General features: G+C 38.0%; 2 protein-coding genes across 4 annotated transcripts in view; one reads left to right on the forward strand and one right to left on the reverse strand.

Annotated features, from left to right (window-relative positions):
- Window positions 1–9433, reverse strand: part of LOC116298366 (putative ATP-dependent RNA helicase DHX35) — a 12996-nt gene extending 3563 nt beyond the window's left edge. For 2 of the 3 annotated variants that reach the window (XM_089036687.1, XM_031706786.1), the window contains exons 1-21: window positions 7875–7976; window positions 7620–7697; window positions 7231–7335; window positions 6783–6844; window positions 6499–6568; window positions 6344–6403; window positions 5942–5985; window positions 5136–5204; window positions 4386–4482; window positions 4154–4185; window positions 3583–3664; window positions 3229–3267; window positions 2808–2865; window positions 2519–2572; window positions 2209–2283; window positions 1650–1673; window positions 1499–1547; window positions 1030–1105; window positions 713–767; window positions 367–462; window positions 7–101 (exon numbers count right to left, since the gene is read on the reverse strand). In XM_089036687.1, coding sequence (XP_088892813.1) covers window positions 7–101; window positions 367–462; window positions 713–767; window positions 1030–1105; window positions 1499–1547; window positions 1650–1673; window positions 2209–2283; window positions 2519–2572; window positions 2808–2865; window positions 3229–3267; window positions 3583–3664; window positions 4154–4185; window positions 4386–4482; window positions 5136–5204; window positions 5942–5985; window positions 6344–6403; window positions 6499–6568; window positions 6783–6844; window positions 7231–7329 — 1236 coding nt within the window. In that variant the 5' untranslated portion in view covers window positions 7330–7335; window positions 7620–7697; window positions 7875–7976. The other variant, XM_031706785.1, reaches the window with a different exon arrangement.
- A 127-nt stretch (window positions 9434–9560) lies between these two features.
- On the forward strand, window positions 9561–21862 carry LOC116298363 (programmed cell death 6-interacting protein). The gene is made up of 17 exons (XM_031706782.2): window positions 9561–9826; window positions 10767–10821; window positions 10935–11001; window positions 11094–11221; window positions 11752–11905; window positions 12417–12526; window positions 13177–13293; window positions 13698–13757; window positions 14180–14466; window positions 15161–15338; window positions 15809–16030; window positions 16563–16725; window positions 17525–17676; window positions 18273–18407; window positions 19355–19449; window positions 20146–20213; window positions 20675–21862. Exons 1-17 carry the CDS (start codon window positions 9624–9626, stop codon window positions 20974–20976), a joined length of 2496 nt encoding a protein of 831 aa, XP_031562642.1. The 5' UTR covers window positions 9561–9623; the 3' UTR covers window positions 20977–21862.
- The last annotated feature ends 575 nt before the right edge of the window (window positions 21863–22437 follow it).

Consider the following 22437-nt stretch of genomic DNA (forward strand, 5'->3'; position numbering starts at 1 on the left):
CATTACCGCAGCTGCCTTCTGATTGGACGGACTGACAAACACGTGGTGAATCTGTAACATGGCGGCAATGGTAAGGATTTCTTTAGAACACTCGAATTTCCCTGATAAAAGGAATGGAATGAAGATGTCAATAAAAACATTCCATTAAAAATATTTAACGGCACTAGACTGTAGCAACACATTTTGTTCTTTTGTTTCCAAAACTTTGCATTTATATAAACATTTCAGTGATACATATTTTGGATAAGAAGATTGAATGGAATAGTAGTGGGTAATTGGATGGATGGATGGATGGATGGAGGGAAGGAGGGACGATCGAGAACAAGGCAGCCTGATTCAAGGACCGTAGGCTTTGTCTATCATTACCTGAACAAAGTAGCATCTTGGCAATCATTGGTTCCAGGGGGAACTCCGCCATGCTAACACCTAAAGGTTCGACCAGTTTGCCATTATCATCGAGTGCTGAAACGAGTTAGCAAGAGAGGCAATCCTCAGCTCTATAACTGAAATATTTTATGCACAAAATATCTTTAAGGGTTGAGAAGGAATCATTACCCCTCGGTCCAAAAACATTTGACATTAGAATACCAAGAGGAAAGAACGCCAGTAGAAACAACAAAGACAACGACAACAAAAACGACTACAGTAACTCCCAAGGCAGGGTAAGAATCAATCATATTATATCCTGTGTTTGAAGTGATGTTTTAGTTACCGTCTATCGCATATAAAAGCTCCAGACCTCTGATCATCGACTGTGCAGGAGGTTTCTAAAAGATAAAAAATAATAATCAGCAAACAAAACTTTAGTTCTTAATAAAAATCTCGGCTTTTTGATCTGATATCTGTCGTTGGGCAACACGGAGGGGTTGGATTCCGAGGGCTTCAAGAACTCCAGTATTTCGAAATTGCAACCCTAATACTTGTTGGTATATTGTCCCCCTCCCCCCCACACACCCAATCAGTACCGCATTACCCTCCCTCGCCTCATACTAGTGGAAAATCTGTCCAGAGGAAGGTACTGGTACTTACAGAAGGAAAGTCGAACCTTAACACATTATCGATTCCCATGCTTTTGAGTTGTAGTAAAACAGGAGCAAGATTACTTCTAGAAATCAAAAAAAAGTTAAGGTGGTTATGATTAGTTTCATTAGTATCTTAAATGTTATTAGTTATTATAAATGTACTATAAGAATGACGGGAGTTTGTGTTTGAAGTAAAAAAGCCAGGATAACAATCAAAGCGAATCAAGGACGGCGAAGTCGTAGTGTACTCGCCTGTCATCTCAGTGTGGTCTCTGGCTCGATTCCTGAACTTGGTATCACATGATTCAAGGATTTTCTTTCCTTCCACATAAATACACTAAATTCCTATTAGATCTGTGAGTTAGGCGTTATCTGACATCGATCAGCCTAGAGGTTGTTTCAGGGTTCGATAAGATTTAAAGCTAAGTTATTTGAAGTTAAATTGAAGGAAAGATTCCATTTGTTTGAAGTTTTACCTCTGCATTTCTGGTATTGTTCCTGAAGCCAGTTGGTGGAAATCCTTCTCTGTGTAAAGGAACCGACAATTGAAAAAAAAAAGAAATTATTTCTGAAAACAAGGAGAATTTCTTGACTCCTTCCTACTCAAGAATATCAAAGACCACCAACCTGTGTATAACCTGTAAGCTTTTCCTGCAGAAATAATAAATCTTTTTTCAGTGCTTTACAATAGCAGGCTCGGAATCGTCTTCACGACAAAGCAGGTTTGAGTGGATGTCAATCAAGGCGTTTTCATGACATTCCATACGCACTTCCCCTTGAAAACTTTCCGACAATGTCGTGGAAACACTATGAGTTGACATCCACCAAAACCCTATTTTGTCGCTTCGGAAAAATATTGGATTTTGCGCACTTTTGAACAATACAACAAAACTATGAATTAATGAAGGCTTATTCTGACGATCGGTACACTAAAATAATTTGATTTTCATTGCCTGAGAACATCGCGCCTTTGCCAACAACGTTGCAGTATTGTCCACATAATAAAAGTAATTGCGCGCTACGTCGAAGAAATAGAAATCGATCCCACGCCTGCCTGTTACGAGTTAAGAGTTTCAGGAGTGTACACACGCTGCAACAGTCCTGTATATAGAATGTGACACAGTTTCACCGTGCGTGCGTTCACCTTTATAACTACAAGAATTACAAGGAGGTTGATGTACCGTACCTGCTCGAACCCTTCCAGCCCTGCCTGCCCTCTGTTCAGCAGACGCTTGGGATACCTGTGTCACGATCAAGCTTTCTAGGGTTGTAATAAATACAGTTAAGCTGTGCATTAGTATTGCAAAGGAAAGACGCCCGAGACTATGTAAAGACGCACTGCATCACGGAACAGAAACCATTCCAATAGAAAACAAAAAACAAAAACGGGCGACCAGACAATGCAGTGGGCGTATTCAGCTGTACAATGATGGAAAACTAACAGAAATTTGATTTTTTTCTGGTTTTTGATCATGTATCTTTTCTTATTTACCTACCTACGCCAGTCTTTGGAGAGTATGCTCGCATCTTGACGAACCCACAATCAATTACTTTATCCAGAAAAGAAAGAAAGAACGAAAAAAAACAAATTAGCGTTCTTCTAATGGAGTTTTTAGAAGAAACGTAAAATCTTTTTGAACTTTTGTTACAATGTTTTGAAAGTATGAACTGGGAAACGTGCCAGCTAAAGACTGAACACATTTTTCAATGCAAAGAGTCGAAGCATTTTTAACATAAGCGAAGTTTTGATATCCAAATAATGTAATTTCGAGAACTGTTAAGTACCATATGCAACGCCATCGATAGTTATCGACGCTTCAGCTATGTTTGTAGCCACAACTACCTAGTAGGAATAAGAACAACACAGAAAATTAATGCGCAATCTTATATAATTCTGAAACAATCTCTGGGCTGATCAAGTCAGGGTATTGCTGTTGCACAGATTGAATTGGAATTAAGCGTGTTAGTTTGTGTGGAGGAGGAACCGGAACTGGAGAACCGAGAGAAAACTGATCCCTCGAATCAAGGGGGACATAAACTCTACTCACATGTGATGCCAAGTCCAAGGATCGAACCTGAGACCCCAGAGAGAGCTAGGCGAGTGAATACTGCTTCACCACCCTTTATTCCCTATATAGCCTTTTACTTACATCATAGGATATTTTCAAATAACACTGACACTAAGTCTAGAATACTCAAGACATACCTTTCTTGTATTCTGTGGAGCTCTTTTGAACACAAGCATCTAAAAACAAAAACAAAAAGTAGATGAAAGTGCATTGGTTTTCATTGCAGAAATTTGCAGTTCAATGAATAATAAATGAAAAAATAAGTTACATTTATATGAATGGATTAAAGATGTGAATTGTACTTTGTCAACCAAAAAATTCGAAATTTTTTCTGGAGAAACACAATTCACATATTTAATAACTATCCAAGCAACAAAAATACCTTGATTATTAAATAGGTTAGTTAAAAAAAATCTATATGAAATAGTCTGGGTGAGGAAGATCTTTTTCATCATCGCATATCCATGGTTAGGATCAGGAAGGTGATGTACCTGCTCTGAATGAGGTAAGCCACTGTACATCGGAAGGACTTTCAGGTAACGAGATCCTTTAGGCATTGCTCTTGCTCTTTCACTGAATGGTAAAAAGAAAATGAATTAACAAGGATGGATGGGTGGACAGCTGGATGGATGGTTGGGTGAATGGGTGGATCAATGGATTGCTAGAGGGAGGGGTGAGTGGACAGAGATGGGTGGGTGGACAGAGATGGGTGGGTGGATCAATGGATGGATGGATCGGTGTCAGATGGATGGACAGGTGGATACTTGGATGGATCAATGGATTGCTAGAGGGATGGGTGAGTGGACAGCGATGGGTGGGTGGACAGAGATGGGTGGATGGATCAATGGATTGCTAGAGGGATGGGTGAGTGGACAGAGATGGGTGGATGGATGGACAGGTGGATACTTGGGTGGATCAATGGATTGCTAGAGAGAGGGGTGAGGGGACAGAGATGGGTGGGTATGTGAAAGGATGGATGGATAGAGGGATGTGTACGTGTAGATGGATGGATGAGTGGATGGACACTGCATTAAAGTAAATGACAAATATCCAGCTACTTACATAAGTTTTTCCACAGCAGACTCAACTTCATCCTTAAAGTTAGAAACGAAAAACAATTATACCATCTTTCTATGATCCCTCTTTTATTATGCTTGAATGTGTTATTATTATTAAATCCTTATCCATGAACTAAATGATTGCTGATCCCCTACCCCACCCTTAAAAGGCCTGGAGCTGAACCTGAAGAAGCTATGACCTAAAAGGGTCCTTTTTTACAGGGTACTTTACTTACCTGACCAGTGAGAAAGACCAGTATATCACCAGGCCCTTGCTCCAGGTGAATACCCATTACTGTATCAACTGTAGCCTTCACATAATCTGGAACTGGACTGTTTAGGGAAAATATCCATAATATCAGCACAACAATGAGTTGCAATACATTGTAGGTTGCTATCAAAAGTTGTCATTGGTCTCACATGGAATTTTTACTCATAGGAAAGTATGGGATAAGATCAGAACATCACACCGATCCCCCATTCATTGTTCTACCTCCCCAGTAACTTTTGCTATGTGGGACAAGCTAAAATGTGTTTTTGATATACAGTATATGGAACAGACAATGATGGCTGACAGTTGTAAATGTCTGCCTTAGAATAAATGCATTCTAAAGGTACATTTATTTAAGAAAAAATTGATAACTACTAAAAATATTCTCATAAATTTGTGTTTGTTGGTCAGACATTCTGTATTCCATTGAAAAAACTACTCATTGTTTGGGTTGAAACTCAAGCATAGCCTGTCTATTGTTATAACACCCAATATGGAGTGGATAGGGGTACCCACCTGGCACCCACTAACTCTGGAAGTAAAAATCTGGGATTTGTTCTCAAATAATATTTTCAAAAAATAAATCTGTTTGCATGTTATATGCTAAACAACATATTGTGTATAGTAATAGTCACTATGAACATTAATGAGGTATCTAAGGGATATTTTACTGGTACCACAAGTCAATACCGATTGTTCCTACATGTATTAATACCTTAAGGTATAGTGTATATCTACTGGATACGATCTGCCTTCCACAGAAAGGACAGCAGCTGTGTCTTTGCTACAGTGGGCACAAAAATAATCATCATTCAGCTGGTAATATATGAAAAGTTCTAGCGTGCAAAATAATTAAATCACATTTTTTCATTCATTCTTTTTTCCATTCTCTTCCTTTACCGTTTCTGTTCTATATGTAAAGTCCTTAGCAGAGTAGTGTTCAATACTATAATGTCACTTGACAGCATCATATATACCATACATGTACGAGATCTCTTTATTTATTTTTGGGCATAATGTTTTCTCATTTCAGATCACATTTGGTCATGGAGCATCAATGATTTCTTTCTTCAAAGGTTGTGCATAAGAAGACATGTAAGCCTTATTTTGGAAAAAAATGATACATGGTCTAAATTTGGAAATGACATGCCCAAGATAAGAAGGTCTATTAATAAAGGTAAGAGATGGGAAAAACTACATAATCATTAAAGTGCTGAGAATAGCTCAATAGAGTTTTTGCACCATGACGTGATGGCAGCCATAACAGGAGGCACAACAATAGAGTCGTTCTCCCCTGGGAAACTGAATTCTTTCTCATGTAAATCAGATTAGACCAGATTTAATTGTTCCTGCCTCCTGTCATGGCCGCCATCACATGATGGTGCAAAGCCTCTATTGAACATACCTTGTGGCATAACACACCAGTATTATGATTACAGACTGATGCATTTCACAATAAATAAATAAAAAACACGCATAAAAAAATAGAAATCAAAATGAAATGAAAAAATGAAATTTTACCTTTTATCACTTGTAATATTTGTGTTGAAATATTTTTTAAACATCTGAAGAAAAAAATCAATTAGTTTTCCCACCAAATTTGAATGCTCATCAAGAAAACTGTCAGTATTTGAAATAACTGGCTTTCTTTCTCTAATAGAGAGTTTTAGATAATGTACATTTATGGGAAGTACATGAAATGTCAGTTGACAGTGAGTAATTCTTTTAAATTACTAAAAAAAGGAATCATAAAAGTAGAAAAACAAAGGAATGTTTGTATTTGGTGTGAAAGTTTGTGATAGCTTAATATGTAAAATACACGAAAACAATGAAAAGGTGCAAGGTCACGTTTGCCATGAAAAAAAGTCAAATCTAAAAATGTCAATCTAAAGTCAATCTCATTAATGTATGACCCCAACTTACCTCTGCATCAAGAGTTGCTGAAGACACTATTATTTTCAAATCCTTTCTTTTTTTCTTTATCTAAAAATCATTCAATATTTATAAGAATATTATTAGGTTCATATGTAAGTGCATAGATGTCTGAGCTAGTATAGTTCCAGGATTCCAAGACCAACCTTTTTTAAAAGACCCAAAATGATATCTGTGTAAAGAGTTCTTTCATGAGCCTCGTCAATCATAATAACACTATCAATTAAATCAGGAGAAATACCAGTGAATGATGTAAATAGCAAGCAAAATCTAATAATTAAAATTGCATGCTATGGTATTTCAGTAAACATAATTTTTTCAAAAGTAAATGATTATTAGAGCTTTCCAGGATGAATAACAATAATTATATTTACAGATATGACTATATGCAGCTGTATAAGAGGAACTAATATCATTAGACTGCACACACCTGTACTTGGTAAGCAGAGGATCTCCCATGATTTCTCTCAATAGTATCCCATCTGTCATATACTTTAAAAAAAATCCTTAAATTTAGTGAAGCCTGAAACAACCTCTTTACCAAATTCAGTTAGAGGATGACATAGATTCATATTGCATCTCATATGAGCAGAGTTTAATTGTGGGGTCTCTCCCTCGTCTTGATTCAAGTTACAGGAATTGAATCAAGACACAGTCCTAAGTGCACAAGTTACCACTTAATAATCCTTGATTCATTCAGAAGGCTATTTCTAAAAAATACAAGATACATCCCCTACAGAGAAGAACTGTGGGTTGCAGATTTTGATTTTGGCTGGACTTTGGCTTATTATAAGGATAGAGTACCTATAATACTCTTTTCTCAAGTGTTATCCACTAAAGAAAATTATTTAATTGCATTCATATTATTATAATTGTACCTTTATCATCGTAGTGTGTGGGTCATAACAATTGTCAAATCTTACACAGTAACCCACTTCCTGGCCAATGAATGAGCTTCTTTCTTCAGCTACTCTCATTGCAACCTATATTTTAACAAGTTGAAATTACTAAACACTGTAAACAAACATCTCACGACATATACCAGTGAGACAACAAATTCCTGAGAATTTCGTGCCGTCTGTTTTTTTCTCATGTGAAAAAAAACTTTCCCCCTCTCCACCCCTGTGAAAAGGCAATGCTGGTGGCACTTTATCCTTGCATGTATGGGTTAGTGCTCAGAGGTACCCTCCCATGCTAGGGGTGGGGGTATATGTGCATGCTATATCAGCTAGATTATGGCCCCTATTGTGACCCTGTCTAGTTTTACCGTGACTGCAGCCACTCGTCTTGGTTGAGTGATTCCAATCTTTTTGCCATCTGCGGTCCAACCATTCTCAAATAAATACTAAAATAAAAATACAACATATTAACTGCCATATTAACTGGTTTTCCTCTCTACACAAAAATCAACTTTTAAATTCCAATTGGAATTCAAAGAATGAAGAGTCACTCAATGGAAATGCCATTTTGTTTGGAAATGCCATTGATTGTTCAATCCCATTTATTTATTATTATCATTTACTTATTTGATAGACTATGTTTTCCTTTCCTCCATCTGTACACTATAGGATGTTACATCAGCAAGATGCATTATTCAGATGTGGAGTCTATAACAGAGATCTCCATCATCATTACTTGCCTGTGGAATCTAAAAGAAGATAAAAAGAGAGGTATTAAATATAATTTATGATTTATGGCAAAAGCTTTCATAGGTGACCCTAACTGGCTATTAGTTTTTACCTGGGTTGACTTTCCACATCCTGTTTCACCCACAATGATAACTGTCTCATATTTTTCTAGCAGATACAGGATATTTGTTTTGTGCTGTTTAGGAGAAAATAAACTCAAATCAGTTGGAAGTGATAGAGAAGTTATATGCCTTCTAAATAGACATCTTTAGCTGGGGCATAAAGTTTCCCATTTATTATTTCTTTGTTTACCCATAATGGTTGAGCATGAGATTGGCACAAAAATATGGATACAACTCAAACAAAAGAAGTCATTTCCAATAGAATGACATGTGGTCTGAAATGAGAAAAAGGTGATCCCAAGGTTAAGAGGTCAATTCTAATACCTCATATCTCATAATGGAAAAGCTATAGCCAGAAAAGCCCATGACATATTTTTCAGAACTACAGTATTTGAATTGAAGTACAAGGCATATCCTACCTGTACAAGGACTATTCTACAACATTATTATCCCTATTTTGCAAGGTTGTGTATTTACAAGTGCTGTGCAACAAGTAAGTCTAATTTCCAAATATACCTTGAATATAGGAAGTCTTTGTCTTTGCAGTGTGATAGATAAGGATGCATTAGGATTATACACTGTTGATGCACCAGCCTCCTCATTATTAGCTCTCTCTTCAGCTATACTACTACCAGGGCCCTCAGAACCTAAAGAAACATTTAAAAATGATTTTCAAGCAGAACACCAACTAGAGTGGAGATGGACACCGGTCCATATTTTCTATGCCATTTTTCTTTCTCCTCCCTTATCTTTTTTTAGCTGTTGCTCTCTTCTCCCTGATCCATTCCTCGTCTCCACTCAACTAGTATCCTCTCAACTACAACTATTACTTCCCTGTAAACACATATTCATAAGATAATAGTTTGAGGGGAATCAGAAAAAAGAAAACTCATTTGTCAAACTTTTCAATTCCTTCTAAGAAAGTCTCACGATCCACAAGGCTGATGAGAATGTAGGCTTACAGGGCAAACCTTTTGGCACAAACTTTTCATGCAATTTCGTTACACACACGTGTCAGCTAATCAGGTTTCTTTAATAGATAAAGGACACAAGGTTCGAAATATGATGGGGATGCAGTGTATTTTGCTGTGTAATACTAATAGTAAGTTTTGTCTATATTATTATAACGTTATTTTATCGACACAGCATATATACTAGTTTCACAGCCATTAAACGAATCACGAAAGGATCATTTTAACAATAACATTTATGAAACTAAACATCACTTATGTGATACCTGGCTTCCAAAACGTTGGTTTCCACTTGGATGCCATATATATTCTCTTTTTCTCGATAATCTTTTAAAAACTTCTGTCAGATCAGTTCGTCCGCCATCTTGGCCGTTAGGTCATATAGAAGACTGGACACTAAGCCTCGTTCGGCTGCTAGTCCCAGTCTTCCTCGTCTAGTTTAGTTCCTAGCCCCCCTCGGTCTGGTCTATTTATAGTAACAGTGTATTCCTTCAATATTCGTTGAGAATTTCAAACCAAGGAGGAAAAGAAACGAAAAATTCAATCGAAAATGGCGGGATGGATTGTCATACCCTCCAAAAGGACCGAGGCGGTGGACTTCAAGAAGCCTTTAGAAAAGTTTATCAAGAATACGTTTTCCGAGGAAGTCTTGAGCGAGAATTCGGACGCGATTGCAGAGTTGAACAAGCTTCGAAATACTGCTGTGATGCAGGTAGCTGATAAACATGAATCGGCTTTACAGCCTCTACTAAGGTGAGTTAATGGTACCATTCTAATAGATGCAAATGAATTGTATATCTAAGGCTTTACTTGTATCTTTACCGTTTGAGACTGCGTAAATTCATTTTATTTCATAAAATAAATCCTTGTATTATGAAATCGTTTGAAGGGTGAATGATAGCTGACTCAAACTGGACACAAGAAGTACAACCTTAAAATTCATTAACATAATACCATGTCTTTATTTTTAGTTAATTTTAAAGTTTATTTTCATTGCTTGGTAATAATATGGATATACTATGGCAACACAGGATTTCTAATAAATATATTTTTAAGTTTTGAAATCTTATATGATAAAATCAGGGTTCAAAGTTTTAATGACCTCATCTTGTCACATTAATATACTGTATGACGAAAGTCTGTCAGTGTTTCCTCTTGCGTGACCAAACCTAATTTTCTTGCCAATTTTTGCCGACCCCAACCTTTTTTTCATTCTCCAAATGCACCACAGGATTCCCACTAAGCTCATTTCCACTGTTGTATCAGTAAAATAAAAAAAATCCGACCTGCCAACCCCAGTTATTTTTCTCATGCAACAGGAAACACACTTATTTTTTTATTTGGCCTCAACATAAACTATTGACTGGCAGCCAGCTAGACTGTGAGGTCTCTACCTTTCTTTGTTACTCTCCCTATCTTTTGGTTTTTGGCCAAGCATGGATTAGGGCTAATGTATAAAGGATGGAATAGGGAGGGAAAAGTGAATGTGATGAGAGTTCGAGACTTGAGGGTTAGTGGTAGATGGAGTATTAGGAGGTAGGGGAAACTCAGTTGCATTTTGGCTTGGAAGTTTATGTCAAGTCTGCCAAAACTCTATCAGAATAAGCAATTGATCAAGAGAAGACATTTAGTTCACATTGGGCTTTTCTTATACATGTATTCCATCAATGGAAAACACATTTGTTTCTTGCAGGTACTATGATCAACTTGTAGCAATGGATGGGAAGTTACCCATCAGTGAATCTCAGGTAATCACAAGAATATAATTTATCAAATGTACTTTTTACATTTATGGAGAGACTATAGCGTGGGAATAGTTGGACTTTAATCACAATTCATTTAATTTTTTTTCTTTGTGTAGATCCGTGTATCTTTTACCTGGTATGATGCATTTGATAAAGGCTCACTTTTTGGAAGCAAAAAAGCTTGTAAGTAATGTTTACAATATGAGCAACCGTGTTGTATTGGCTAGATACAATCACGAGTTTTGTATACCAATAATATTTTTTGATTCTTTCAGCCATTTCCAGCAGTGCATTTGAAAGACTTTGTCTTCTCTACAACATTGGTTCTCTACAAAGTCAGATAGCTAGCTCCCAGAATCTCCATTCTGAAGATGGAATAAAACTAGCAGCAAAACTGTTTCAGGTAGGTCAGTTTAGTACTGGCAATGGTGGTGCAGCTATAGCCTCCTCTGCAAGCTACTCGCTAAGGCTTTTGTTGGTTTGGTGTTTGTGGCTGTATGGGTATTTTGTGGTAAAAACAAGGAAGCCTAAGGTGGTGAACTCTCAGTTAACACAGGAAGCCCAGTAAAGGAAAAGAGAGAGAAAAGAGCAAAGAGAGTAGCTAAGTAATTAAAGATTTTCCAACTTAAATGACAACTGAGAGTACTATACTGTATGGACCAGGTTGCTTGTTTGTTCAAAGCCTATCTCAATGAAGGCATGTGTGAACAGAGCTGTTATCTACAGTCCTCACTTGCTCCTAGGTCTTTTCACCAGGTTCTCTGGTTTTCCTCTCTCTTTTCAGTGCAAGGGGATCCTCAATATTTATACATTACAAAGGATATTCAATTTACTGCACAATAATTGCATTGATAGACCAAGTCCCTAAAATGTTGTTTGCTTCATAATTCTTTATGCCTTAATTAGTTTGTATTATTTTTTACTTTTCCCCAGAATGCAAGTGGCTGCTTTCAGATGTTGAAGGATTTGGTTTTCCCTCAGCTGCATCAAGTACCAACTCCAGACATGTCAATAGAAATGCTTAATGCACTAAGCTCTGTCATGCTTGCTCAAGGACAAGAGGCAATATGGCACAAAACTGAGAAAGGTATTCTGTTGACAATGATGCCTGTTAATGATTTTCTTCCTCCACTTTCCTTGCTATTTCTTTGTGGTCAAAGGCCTTAGTTTGGTGAAATTTAGATATATTAGTGAGCATGGTACATTCTGAGGTTTACAGTCATGACCCTACTTGATGCCATGACCTCCCTACCATACCCCCCCCCCCCCCCCAAAAAAACAAACATAAAAGAATATTAAATTAGCTTGCAGTTGCAAATCCAATGATGAACGTCTAGTTGTAGCTTTGCTAGTGTTTCTATTATACTTCTTCTGGTGAAAACATTTTAATAGTTATTGCAAAACATATATTGGGGGGGGGGGGGGGGGTCATGGTCAAGAATTGGGGTTATGGTATTATGCAGGGGGGTTGGGGGGTCATGGCTAAGGGGTCAATCTTGATTATAGCAATTGAATTAGCAGTGCCCTGGCTTTGATCAGCCCTTAGGTTGTTTTGGCTAAGGGTTTTCTTGAAATTTGATTTTTTTCTCTGTAACCAGATAACATGAAGTCAGCTATCATTGCCAAAGTAGCAGCCCAAGCATCTGATCTTTACAGAGAAGCAAACCAAGCTTGTCAAGTATCTAGTGTCAGACAACAACTAGAAAAGGTATGACATGATATCCATTCAAAATCAAAAGGAATAAAGGCCCTTGTACATACTTGTAGATTATAGGCTAGAAAAGCAAAAGACAGCAAATGTAAAACTTAATTCCCTTGACGAGGCAGATTTCTGAACCCAGAATTCCAAACACCTAGTAACACTCATGCATGACATACCACTTGAAACTGTTGTAAATTGTTAAGAGAGAATTCTTTTCGTATTCAAGCAGTGAGTGCCAAAAACTATTTTCTTAAAGAAAGGCTGTTGTACGTTGCTAAAATCTTGTTATTCAGAAAGTTTAACTTGTTTGGAAGTGGAGATGACTGATGAAAGTGGAATCAAAGTATTAACCCAAAGCAAAAAATTTTTATTTGAAAATGAAGTTTAGGCCTTCATTTGCTCATTTCCCATATATTTTCTATAAAAAAGCCTGATAAAGCAACATTCTAACACAAATGCAACAAAACATCTTTGTACAAATTGAAAATACGGCTTCAAACAGGCATTTTATCATAGTACATAAGTTTCTAACTGTTTATAAAAGGTTTTGAGTGTTAACTCAAAACAAAAATTGGGATCAAAACTCATATGAAAGTCTAGTCTTTGGCACTTTTTGCCATTATTGCTGGTTATTGAAATTAATCTCTTGTTTTCAGGAGTGGATCGCTGTACTTGGAGCCAAACAAAATTACTTTTTAGCCATAGCTAATTATCATCAGGGATTGGTTGCTAAGGATAAGGGGGCATATGGAGAAAATGTGGCAAGAATGAAGGTAACTTTTAAATTAATATTGTTATAGTGTGAATCTTTGGTATTAACTACTTTCTAACCAGAAATCATATTTGCTAAATTCATAATTAATTCATAAGGACATGAGTGTAGAGCACCCTCAAAAGTTGCCTTGTACTTTTTGTTTTAGCCAACAAAAACAAACATAAAGCATTTCTTTAAGAGGGTTTAGATTGATGATCTGAACTCTATAACCAGCAAAACTTAAATCCAGGCCCCCCAAAAAATTAATGAAATCTGTGATCCGCTGCACTTGCAGGGTCTGCCAATCTGTTAAGATTTTACTCTGAATATTAATCTGGACTAAGTTATTTGACATTCACCAAACGGTAGACCTATTTACCCCCTTATAATAGCTAATTTTAGACTATTCTCTTATAATTTCAGCTCGCAAAAGACCTGTCTGAGTCAGCTCAGAAAGAGAGTCTAGGATTATTTGAAACCAAGGTATTATATAGGTTTTGTTTCTTTTGTTAGCTTATTAGACACTTATTAATAATCAATGAATACTTCATGTTCAGTATTGCCCTATTTCACTATATATGACGTCACGCCTGCTTGTTTATGTGGGGGATAGAATCGCCAAATCCATTACAAAATTCAACACAATTTGCTCCTAGCGAAACAGTATGATCTAAAATGGCCTGGTTTTCAGATATAATATGTGTTAATATGTACTAAAAAATATTCTGAGCATTTGCTTGCTATTCTACTTCTCTTCATGGATTGATACTGGTTTTAGAACAATTTGACCCCCTGCGACGACCATGATCCTTTGCATTTTAACAATAGTTTGTTTTGATGTGACATCATAGTGAAATAGGGCAATTGGCTACCTCATTAACAGCATTCTATTGTCCATTCAACAGGCATGGGTAGATCGTATCAAGCGAGCACATGCCGAGGCAGACAAAGATAACAACTTGATTTATCATGACATGATTCCTAGTAATGATAAGATGGCTGTCATTGGCCGTGCAGCTCTGGCCAAACAACTTCTCTTGTCTAAACCAGCATCAGATAATTTCATGGACATGTTCCCCAAGCTGGTCCCCATGGCAGTCCATAATGCACTGGTGGCATACGAGAGTAGGAAAGCAGAGATCATTAACGTGGAAGTTGGAAGACTTCGTGAAGGAACTCAGCTAATTAACAGGTAAAGAAAGACACTTTTCTAAAATGTTCCAGTTATAAGAGATAGAAAAGAAGAATTTACAGCCCATTTCATGTTTCTGCGATGTAACTGACTCCCGATGTTTTGGCTACTTTCATTCAAACTTACAACAGGCCGAGCTCATTCTGATCTGCAAGAACAAAAATAAAATTCTCACTTAACCAATACAGACAACCATTCCTACACCTTTAAATAAACAAAGATAATTTGATTCCAATTTCTGTAATAAAAATTTCTCTCACTCGCGATCAGAATAAACTCGGATAAATAGAGCACAACTGGTGTGCTCTGTTAGTGCTCTGCCCCTCACCAATGTGACCCAGGTTCGAGGAACTCCTGTTAGCTTTGGTGTCGTAGATGAGTAGAGTTAGGGTTACGAAATAGGCTGTAATACAAATCACCATCTCCTTCTAAAAGTCAAGATCTGTACTTCACTTCTTTTTGCCCATAAAAGGTCACACTTCTTTTTGTTCATGGCCAGTCTCCCAACAGTAGCCTCAATGTTTCTCAATGTTTTCTTTTCTTTGGGCATCCTCTGTCCTCTTTGTCAGATAGAAGTTTAGGATGGTTAAGTCTCATACATGCATTGCTGGATTTGATTCTCAGATCCCCATACAAGATGGCTAATCTCTAACATGAATACTAAAGATTTTTTGGTATTTTCTTTCGTTTGTAGTGTGCTTGCTTCTCTGAACCTACCAGCTGCTATTGAGGATCTATCAGGAGATAAAGTACCCAAATCAGTCCTTGAAAAAGCAGCTACCATCAGAGAAAGGGGTGGTGTGGCAACTATAGACACACTTATGCAGGAACTGCCTGAATTACTGCAAAGAAACAGAGAAATTTTAGATGAGGTACAGTAATGCATACTTGAACTGTCAAATTTAAATATATTTTAAGAGTTGTTAGCCACCCCACCAAAATTTTTATGAACGTTTTATATTATAAAAGAACTTTTTTGTTAACTGTTCTTGAAACTCTGGATTCTTTTACTCCCCCCTTGAACTTTTTTTGAGATCCCTACTCTCTACTCCACCCCCTCCCCCAACTCTACCTGCCCCCCTCATTCACATCCCCCCCCGCCCATTCACACACACACACAATAGAAGACAGGGCTTAAAGTAACAGCTGGTAAGTCGCCAGTCATGATGACTGGCCGAATTAGTTTTAGCTCAGTCATACCTCGTTTCTGGTTCAACGTCACTGGCCAAAATGACCGATAAGGCAAAGATTTGACCAGACAACTGAAGTCCAATTCTGTTATTTTGCCGTTATTTTAAGTTCAAGGAACAGTTTCTTAGATATTTGGCACCATCGTTTTTAGGGTATCCGCCAACTGGACGAGGAAGAACGTAACGACACTCAGATGAGAGATCGCTTCAAGGAAAAATGGACTCCCAAACCTTCTGCTGAACTCACAGTACAGCTGAGAGAAGAAACAAATAAATACAAAGGGATCTTGGAGAATGCTGTTTGTGCTGATGGGATTGTGCGGGAAAAGTATAATACACACAGAAAAGCAATGGATATATTGTGCAAAGGCGAGGTAAACTTCGATTTTTGATATTTTGCTGGCGATGCACAGTAGACCTTCTCAGCTTTGTTGTCATGTTTTCCAATTTCAGACTAATTCTCTAGAGTATCATTTCTTTGTTTAACGGTTGCGCTCCGTTGAGAAAACACATGATTAATGATAGAAGTCAAACAAAGAATTGTATTCGAAAGGGAATGACACGTGGTCTGAAATGGGAAACATTGCACCCTGTGCAAAGGAGGTATATAGGACCCAAGTTCCCCTCCGAGGTACATAGTGCACCCATTTTCAACCCATTAAGTAAAGGACAGACATTGAGTGTGGTCTGTCAGAGTCTTTTTGTGTTTTCAGTGGTTCTTTTATGTCCCTCCGATGCAAAGTGAGGTAGTGTGTCAATGGAGAGATGGAACCGCCATTTTATGTGGCATCCAAGCCACTTGAATCTGTAACCTTATGGATGATAATATTCATATGTCCCGGTTATTAAGAATTTGGTTTTGATTCAAAACAATGATTTTCTCATTTTTTGCCTCATTTCTTTCAGGCCGAAATCGCTGCATTCCTGCCCAAAATTAGTGGAGGCTCTTCAAATGCTGCTGGAAGTAGCACCGTTGTGGAGCTAAGAAAACTGATGAACGAGATTGAAAACATCAAGGCAGAACGTGACTCTTTAGAAGAAGAACTGAAGGCACAACAAGATGATATGGGTGAGCTGGAGTCAATAGACTGAGATAGATGTTTGTGTGGTTGGATAGATTACTGGTCAACCCTCTGTTCAAATATAAGAGTTTTACAGCGCGTACACGGTTTGATATACCGTGACATCAAAATGGCTTCCCATTGCTTTTGTTCGGATCATCCAATACCAACGAGTCGTTACGGTTACAGTAAGAAACGGTACAGAGCGATTACGATTTTCGTACAAAAAAAAAAAAACAGACATAAATTACGCGTTGTGATTGGATGAATTACTGAAAGACAACGGAAAGCCATTTCAGTGCTACGTCATATCATGCTGTAAGTCAGTATGTATCTTTCCCACTTATACGATTACCATTCTTATGGAAAGCATATTCGTACGTGCTGTTGGTAGGTACCGTATCTTTCCCACTATTCTTATGGTAAGCCATTTCAGTGTTACGGCATTTCGTACCATGTACGTCCTGTTAGTAGGTGCCGTATTTTTCCCACTATTCTTATGGGAAGCCATTTCAGTGTTACGGCATTTCGTACCATGTACGTCCTGTTAGTAGGTGCCGTATCTTTCCCACTATTCTTATGGAAAGCCATTCCAGTGTTACGGCATTTCGTACCATGTACGTGCTGTTAGTAGATACCGTATTTTTCCCACTATTCTTATGGGAAGCCATTTCAGTGTTACGGCATTTCGTACCATGTACGTGCTGTTAGTAGGTACCGTCTGTTTCTCATTGGAAATTCTAATTGGAAACCACAGTCTATATGCTAAATTTGTTAACAATCGTGATATCTGTCTTTGCTGCATAGCTGTAAAGTTCCTGAGCGCTCTTGCTGCAGATGGGTCTGTGTCAGACGTGGAGAGTATCATTGGGGGTAATATAGCAAGTACTTATGATCCACTCAAAGAAAGGGCTTCTGAAAGTATGTCCAGACAGGAACGCGTCCTTGCAGCTGTACAGGTCAGTACTAGGAGTTGGTATATTTGCATCCAGATATTTGAATATAGTATAAGAAGTATAGAAGGCCTTACGCGCCTCCTGGAGCGATGAGTCATCATGACGATAAGAAGTATAGGATAGGCAAAGTCAAGAGACATTGGACCGCTATTATAGGACAGGTAATGGATTAGGGTGGGGAATATAAAGTAAAATGGAAAATGGAATAAGACATGGAATAGGACATTGGACCGCTATTATAGCACAGGTGATAGATTAGGGTGGGGAATATAAAGTAAAATGGAAAATGGAATAGGGGCAAAAAATGAAAAATAGCCAAAAGAAAAAGAAATGGATGAAAGGAGTTTGTAAGAAATAATGAAATGAATATTTGTTTGTGGTTAGCTAAAAATAATATTACTATAATTTAATTTACATAGCGCTCATACATTGCTGTCACAAGCGCTCTACAATAATATAATGTACTTAAATTAATGATATTTAAAACTTGTTTACAAATGAATCATAATATTTAAAATATATTAATAATGAATAAAATAAATTATAAAAAAAGAATGAGAAAATGTAAAAAATATTAACACATGACTGCTATTAAATAGACTACCAATGAGAAATTCGTGCAAGAAAAGCAATCTGGACAAGCTGTTAGTGAGAGAGAAGCCAAGCTAAAAGACTTGGCAACAGCTTATGACAGTTACATGGAACTGACTGCAAACCTTAAAGAAGGAACAAAGGTTAGAAATACTCAAACCATTTATCTTCTTCTCATGTAGGGCTAACAATAACGGCCAGAACCTGGACTTGTCCGGTCAAATCTTTCCCTGCTAGCAGAGTCTCTCTTCTCTTTCTCTCCCTTCTTTCAGGCGGGGAGGAAGGAGACTGCCGATGTAGAGCGTTTCCTTTGATACACCGCCGCCCACAATCGTGGACGAACAAAACCAGTTTTAACCGATTACATGTAGTGCTCATGAGCAAATGTAACGCACCGTGGCGCCAAACCCTGCTCTGCTAGCAGGGAAATCAAATCTTTGCCTTGCCGGTCATTTTGACCGTTAACGTTGAGCCAGAAATGAAGTATGAGTAAGCTAAAAGTAGTTTGGCCTGTGATCATGGCGGCAACTGATCGGTCGTCATTTTAAGCTCAACCATGTATTATATTGTTCAGTCGTAATGGATTAATACCCCATAGATTGATGTATGAACCGTGAAACACTCACAGTACCAACGTGCCGTGCTCATTTTCACCTTCATGGTTTCGTGTCTCAGCATCTTCGTTAGATTTGCAGCGACCTTGTGTGCTGTGATTGGTGTGTTAGATGTAGGCAACTATGTGCCGTGACAGTGTTTTGTCGAGTGACTTCACAGTCATTTTTTACGAAATCTTTTATTTTAAGATCGAGATTTGTCATTATTCGTTGATAATGGTGAATGGATTCTACCCCCAAGCCCCACACGGCCTCTGGCACCCAGGGTAAATGGATTCAAAATCTAACACAATTTTCCCACATGATTTACAATCAAACTAAGAAACCCTTGAACATCTAAAATATGTCTGAAATGTTAAACATCATGTTCTGACCAATCATAGTTTGAATCTGCCACCGAAAGTACAAGACATCATAGATAAGCAACCCCTTTTCAAACACATTGCTATAATGTTTTTTGAATCTTTTCATTTCAGTTCTACAACGATTTAACGCCAATTTTAGTAAGATTCCAGCAGAGGCTTGGGGACCTCGTCTTTGCTCGAAAAACAGAAAGGGAAGAGTTATCCAAGTAAGCACGTTTTTCGTGTACATTTATACATCCTGGCATCGATATGTTGGTGACCCATATGTCCAGACCCCAACTTCACCAATATAGTTCTAAGATTTTCCATCAATCAAGTATAAAACAACTGATAAACTTGTAGTCCTTAGTATCTGAATGAGACGGGACCACCATTTTATCTAGTCATAAATTCGCACAAAAGTTGTAACTAATTGTAGATAATTTATTGAGCAAAAAAGCGCACCTTCTACTCAGATTTTTTAAGACCGTGTTGGACTAGCTGGGATATGAACCCACGACGTCCTGCAAGACAGGCCGGTGCCCAGCCAACCAAGCGGTGGTTTTCAAGATAATGAACATATATATTGTTATCTTGATTGACGAAAGCTGTCTAAAGTACTTTTGAACCTGGTGTAAATTTGTCTTTTTCTGTTTAATTTTCCTTTTCTCATCCAAATAAAATATGAGAGAAAAATATCAATTATTCTCTCTTCTCTCTATTTCATTGCACACACCGAACTCATAATTTATTACTACTATATCAAATAAAATATAAAGAGATAACTAGCTAAAAACTAGAGTGAGCTGCGTCGGTGTACGAAGGACTAGCGTCCGAAACGTCAGTAAGTTTTTTCATCTTTTCACGGTGTATAATTTACCTTTTTATCATTACTGGTTCAAATACAATATGTATTTTTATAGGGGACTCCAAAATGCCATCGCAAATCAACCAGCAGAACCAACTCCAGAAGCACCAGTACATCACCAAGGTAAAAAGTAGATACATCTGGGATTATCCTAGACCCAAATAGCATTTATATCAAAACAATATTCTTATGATTTGATTGCGGGCGGATACCTACTGTAATGCAAGATATCAGATTCTCTTTCATTGTCGATCGGGGCCGACAGATAAGCGAGATGTAACCGATAGATAACCGAGATATTTGGGTCTCCGAAATATATAGTACGAACTGACTACTCTACATTCCAATTTTGAAGTGTTCTGTTATTTACGTGAAACGCAGACGAGCGATTTTTTTGGATTTTTTTGCTAGCACAGCATGCGCAAAGTAACGAACTTATAATCAGATTACGTGTAAAAGTGGAGGAAAAAACAGGTAAAGATGCTGCACTTCTTGAAAACAAGAAAGAAGAAAATTATTGCCACCACTACTCTTCTTTATCGTCAAAAAATTTTTATACGAGTATTTGTTCGGTATCGATATAGGCACAAGACAAGCTCCACCACGCCCTCCACCCCCAAGTACCCAAGCCCCTGCCACCACACAAGGACAGTACGCGAGTGCACCAACAGCACCTTCCTATCCAACTCAACAATACTACCAACCAATGCCAACCCCAGGATATGCACCATACGGTTACGGTAGTTATGCACCTCCTGGTGGTGTCGGGGGGTACGGCATGCAACAAGGACAACCTCCGGTACCACAGGGCTACTTCTATGGCCCTCCACCCGGGGGCTACCCGTATCAACAACAACCTGGACAGGGACAGTATGGAAGACAATAGACAGGCTTGAAAAATCAATAGATGTTAATACTTTACCAGTGAGACAAGATTATATACACAATATAGCTTTTGTATCAATGGAAAATGTGCCTCGAGGCGACACTCAAATGGCTTCTGTATCGAAACTCTCTGATTGGACAGCAGAATATATCGTGCTTTCTAATTAGTCGAGTGAGGAAGCCATTTGAGTGGCAAGGATGTTAATAATACCAGTGAGAAAAGACTAGAGACTTAAAGATAGATTTTGTACCTGATCAATGGCAAGCGTTTCACAAGGTGACACTCGAATGGCTCCTACACAGTGGCGGATCTAGGGGTGGGTTTTGGGGGTTGCAACCCCCCCTATGAGAGCCATCGTGATTTTTTATTTTTATTTATTTTTTCATGACAACACCAACAGCATCGTGAGTTTTATTAAAACAGGGGTGCCGAACACATTTCGCTCGCTTTTTTTTCTATACGCTTGTGTGGGACCTGAAACAACCATGCTCGCCTACAGGAAATAATCATTTTCATAAGACCTACTTTCGTTTGGGAACCCTGTGCTACTTTCCCGCCAAACAAGTACCTCAATCAATGCAACAACCCCCCACCCTTTGAAAAAATCCTGGATCCGCCCCTGCTACATCAAGACTTTCGGATTGGACATCAGGATATATCGCGCTTTTTGATTGGTCGAGTATATGAAAACCATTTGAGTGTCAGAATGCTAAACGCTTCCCAGTCTACGAAATCCATAATATTACTACATTTCATGCACTTCAGAAATTCTCGACTAGTAGTAGAATAAACGGTCCACACTTGGTTTTGTAACAGGTAAATAGCTTTTTGTAAAATTGAACCCTAATAAGTGAAATGTCATTAAAATTAGTTATTCATGTTAGTATATTATTATACAGGACTGATCGAGTTAGTCTTCGCAATATTAGTCAATACATTAGCCCTGGACTGTATCTTATCACGGCGAGAACCTAGATTGTACTTGACACTCCGGCATCGATTAATGCGCATGCGCACAAATCAGGCAACAGTACTTTTAGCCTGAGGAAGCTCCTGCCTTTTCGCTCGCTCCCTGGGATTGCCTACATGAGACTTCCGCCGAGGAGCGAGCGAAAGGACGGCTGTTCTCAGGTTGCAGTATCAGTTTAGAACAACCGGCCCAAAGTTTCAGTACACGTTCGTGAACCGCAGTAACGTTCCATTTATTTACACCAAAAAAGTCTAAGTAATGAGAATTTGAATGCTAATGTTTTGGAGATCAAACGAATTTTAGAAATGTTCCTGGCCATCGATTCTACAAAAACCTTCAAAACCAGAAAAGTATGGCTCTATAATAGCACATTAAAAATCGTCGATGGAACTGATGAAATGTTTTGAAACTTGGTCTAACTGTACTTGTAACAGATCCTTTGCCAAAATGGCAGCCACAAATTCAAACGAGGTAAATTTTAAACTGGTTGA

This window comes from Actinia tenebrosa, unplaced genomic scaffold (assembly GCF_029948245.1).
Source record: "Actinia tenebrosa isolate PJP-AT-01 unplaced genomic scaffold, QUT_ActTen_1.0 PGA_scaffold4__44_contigs__length_22323623, whole genome shotgun sequence".
In the NCBI taxonomy this organism is placed as follows: domain Eukaryota; kingdom Metazoa; phylum Cnidaria; class Anthozoa; order Actiniaria; family Actiniidae; genus Actinia; species Actinia tenebrosa.

What these genes read in the sequence shown, in the direction of transcription:
- LOC116298363 (XM_031706782.2), top strand. Translation starts at nt 9,624, where the DNA reads ATGGCGGGATGGATTGTCATACCCTCCAAAAGGACCGAGGCGGTGGAC. An exon ending in GCTTTACAGCCTCTACTAAG is followed by an intron (nt 9,827 to 10,766) that starts GTGAGTTAATGG and finishes TGTTTCTTGCAG; the next exon opens with GTACTATGATCAACTTGTAG. An exon ending in TACCCATCAGTGAATCTCAG is followed by an intron (nt 10,822 to 10,934) that starts GTAATCACAAGA and finishes TTCTTTGTGTAG; the next exon opens with ATCCGTGTATCTTTTACCTG.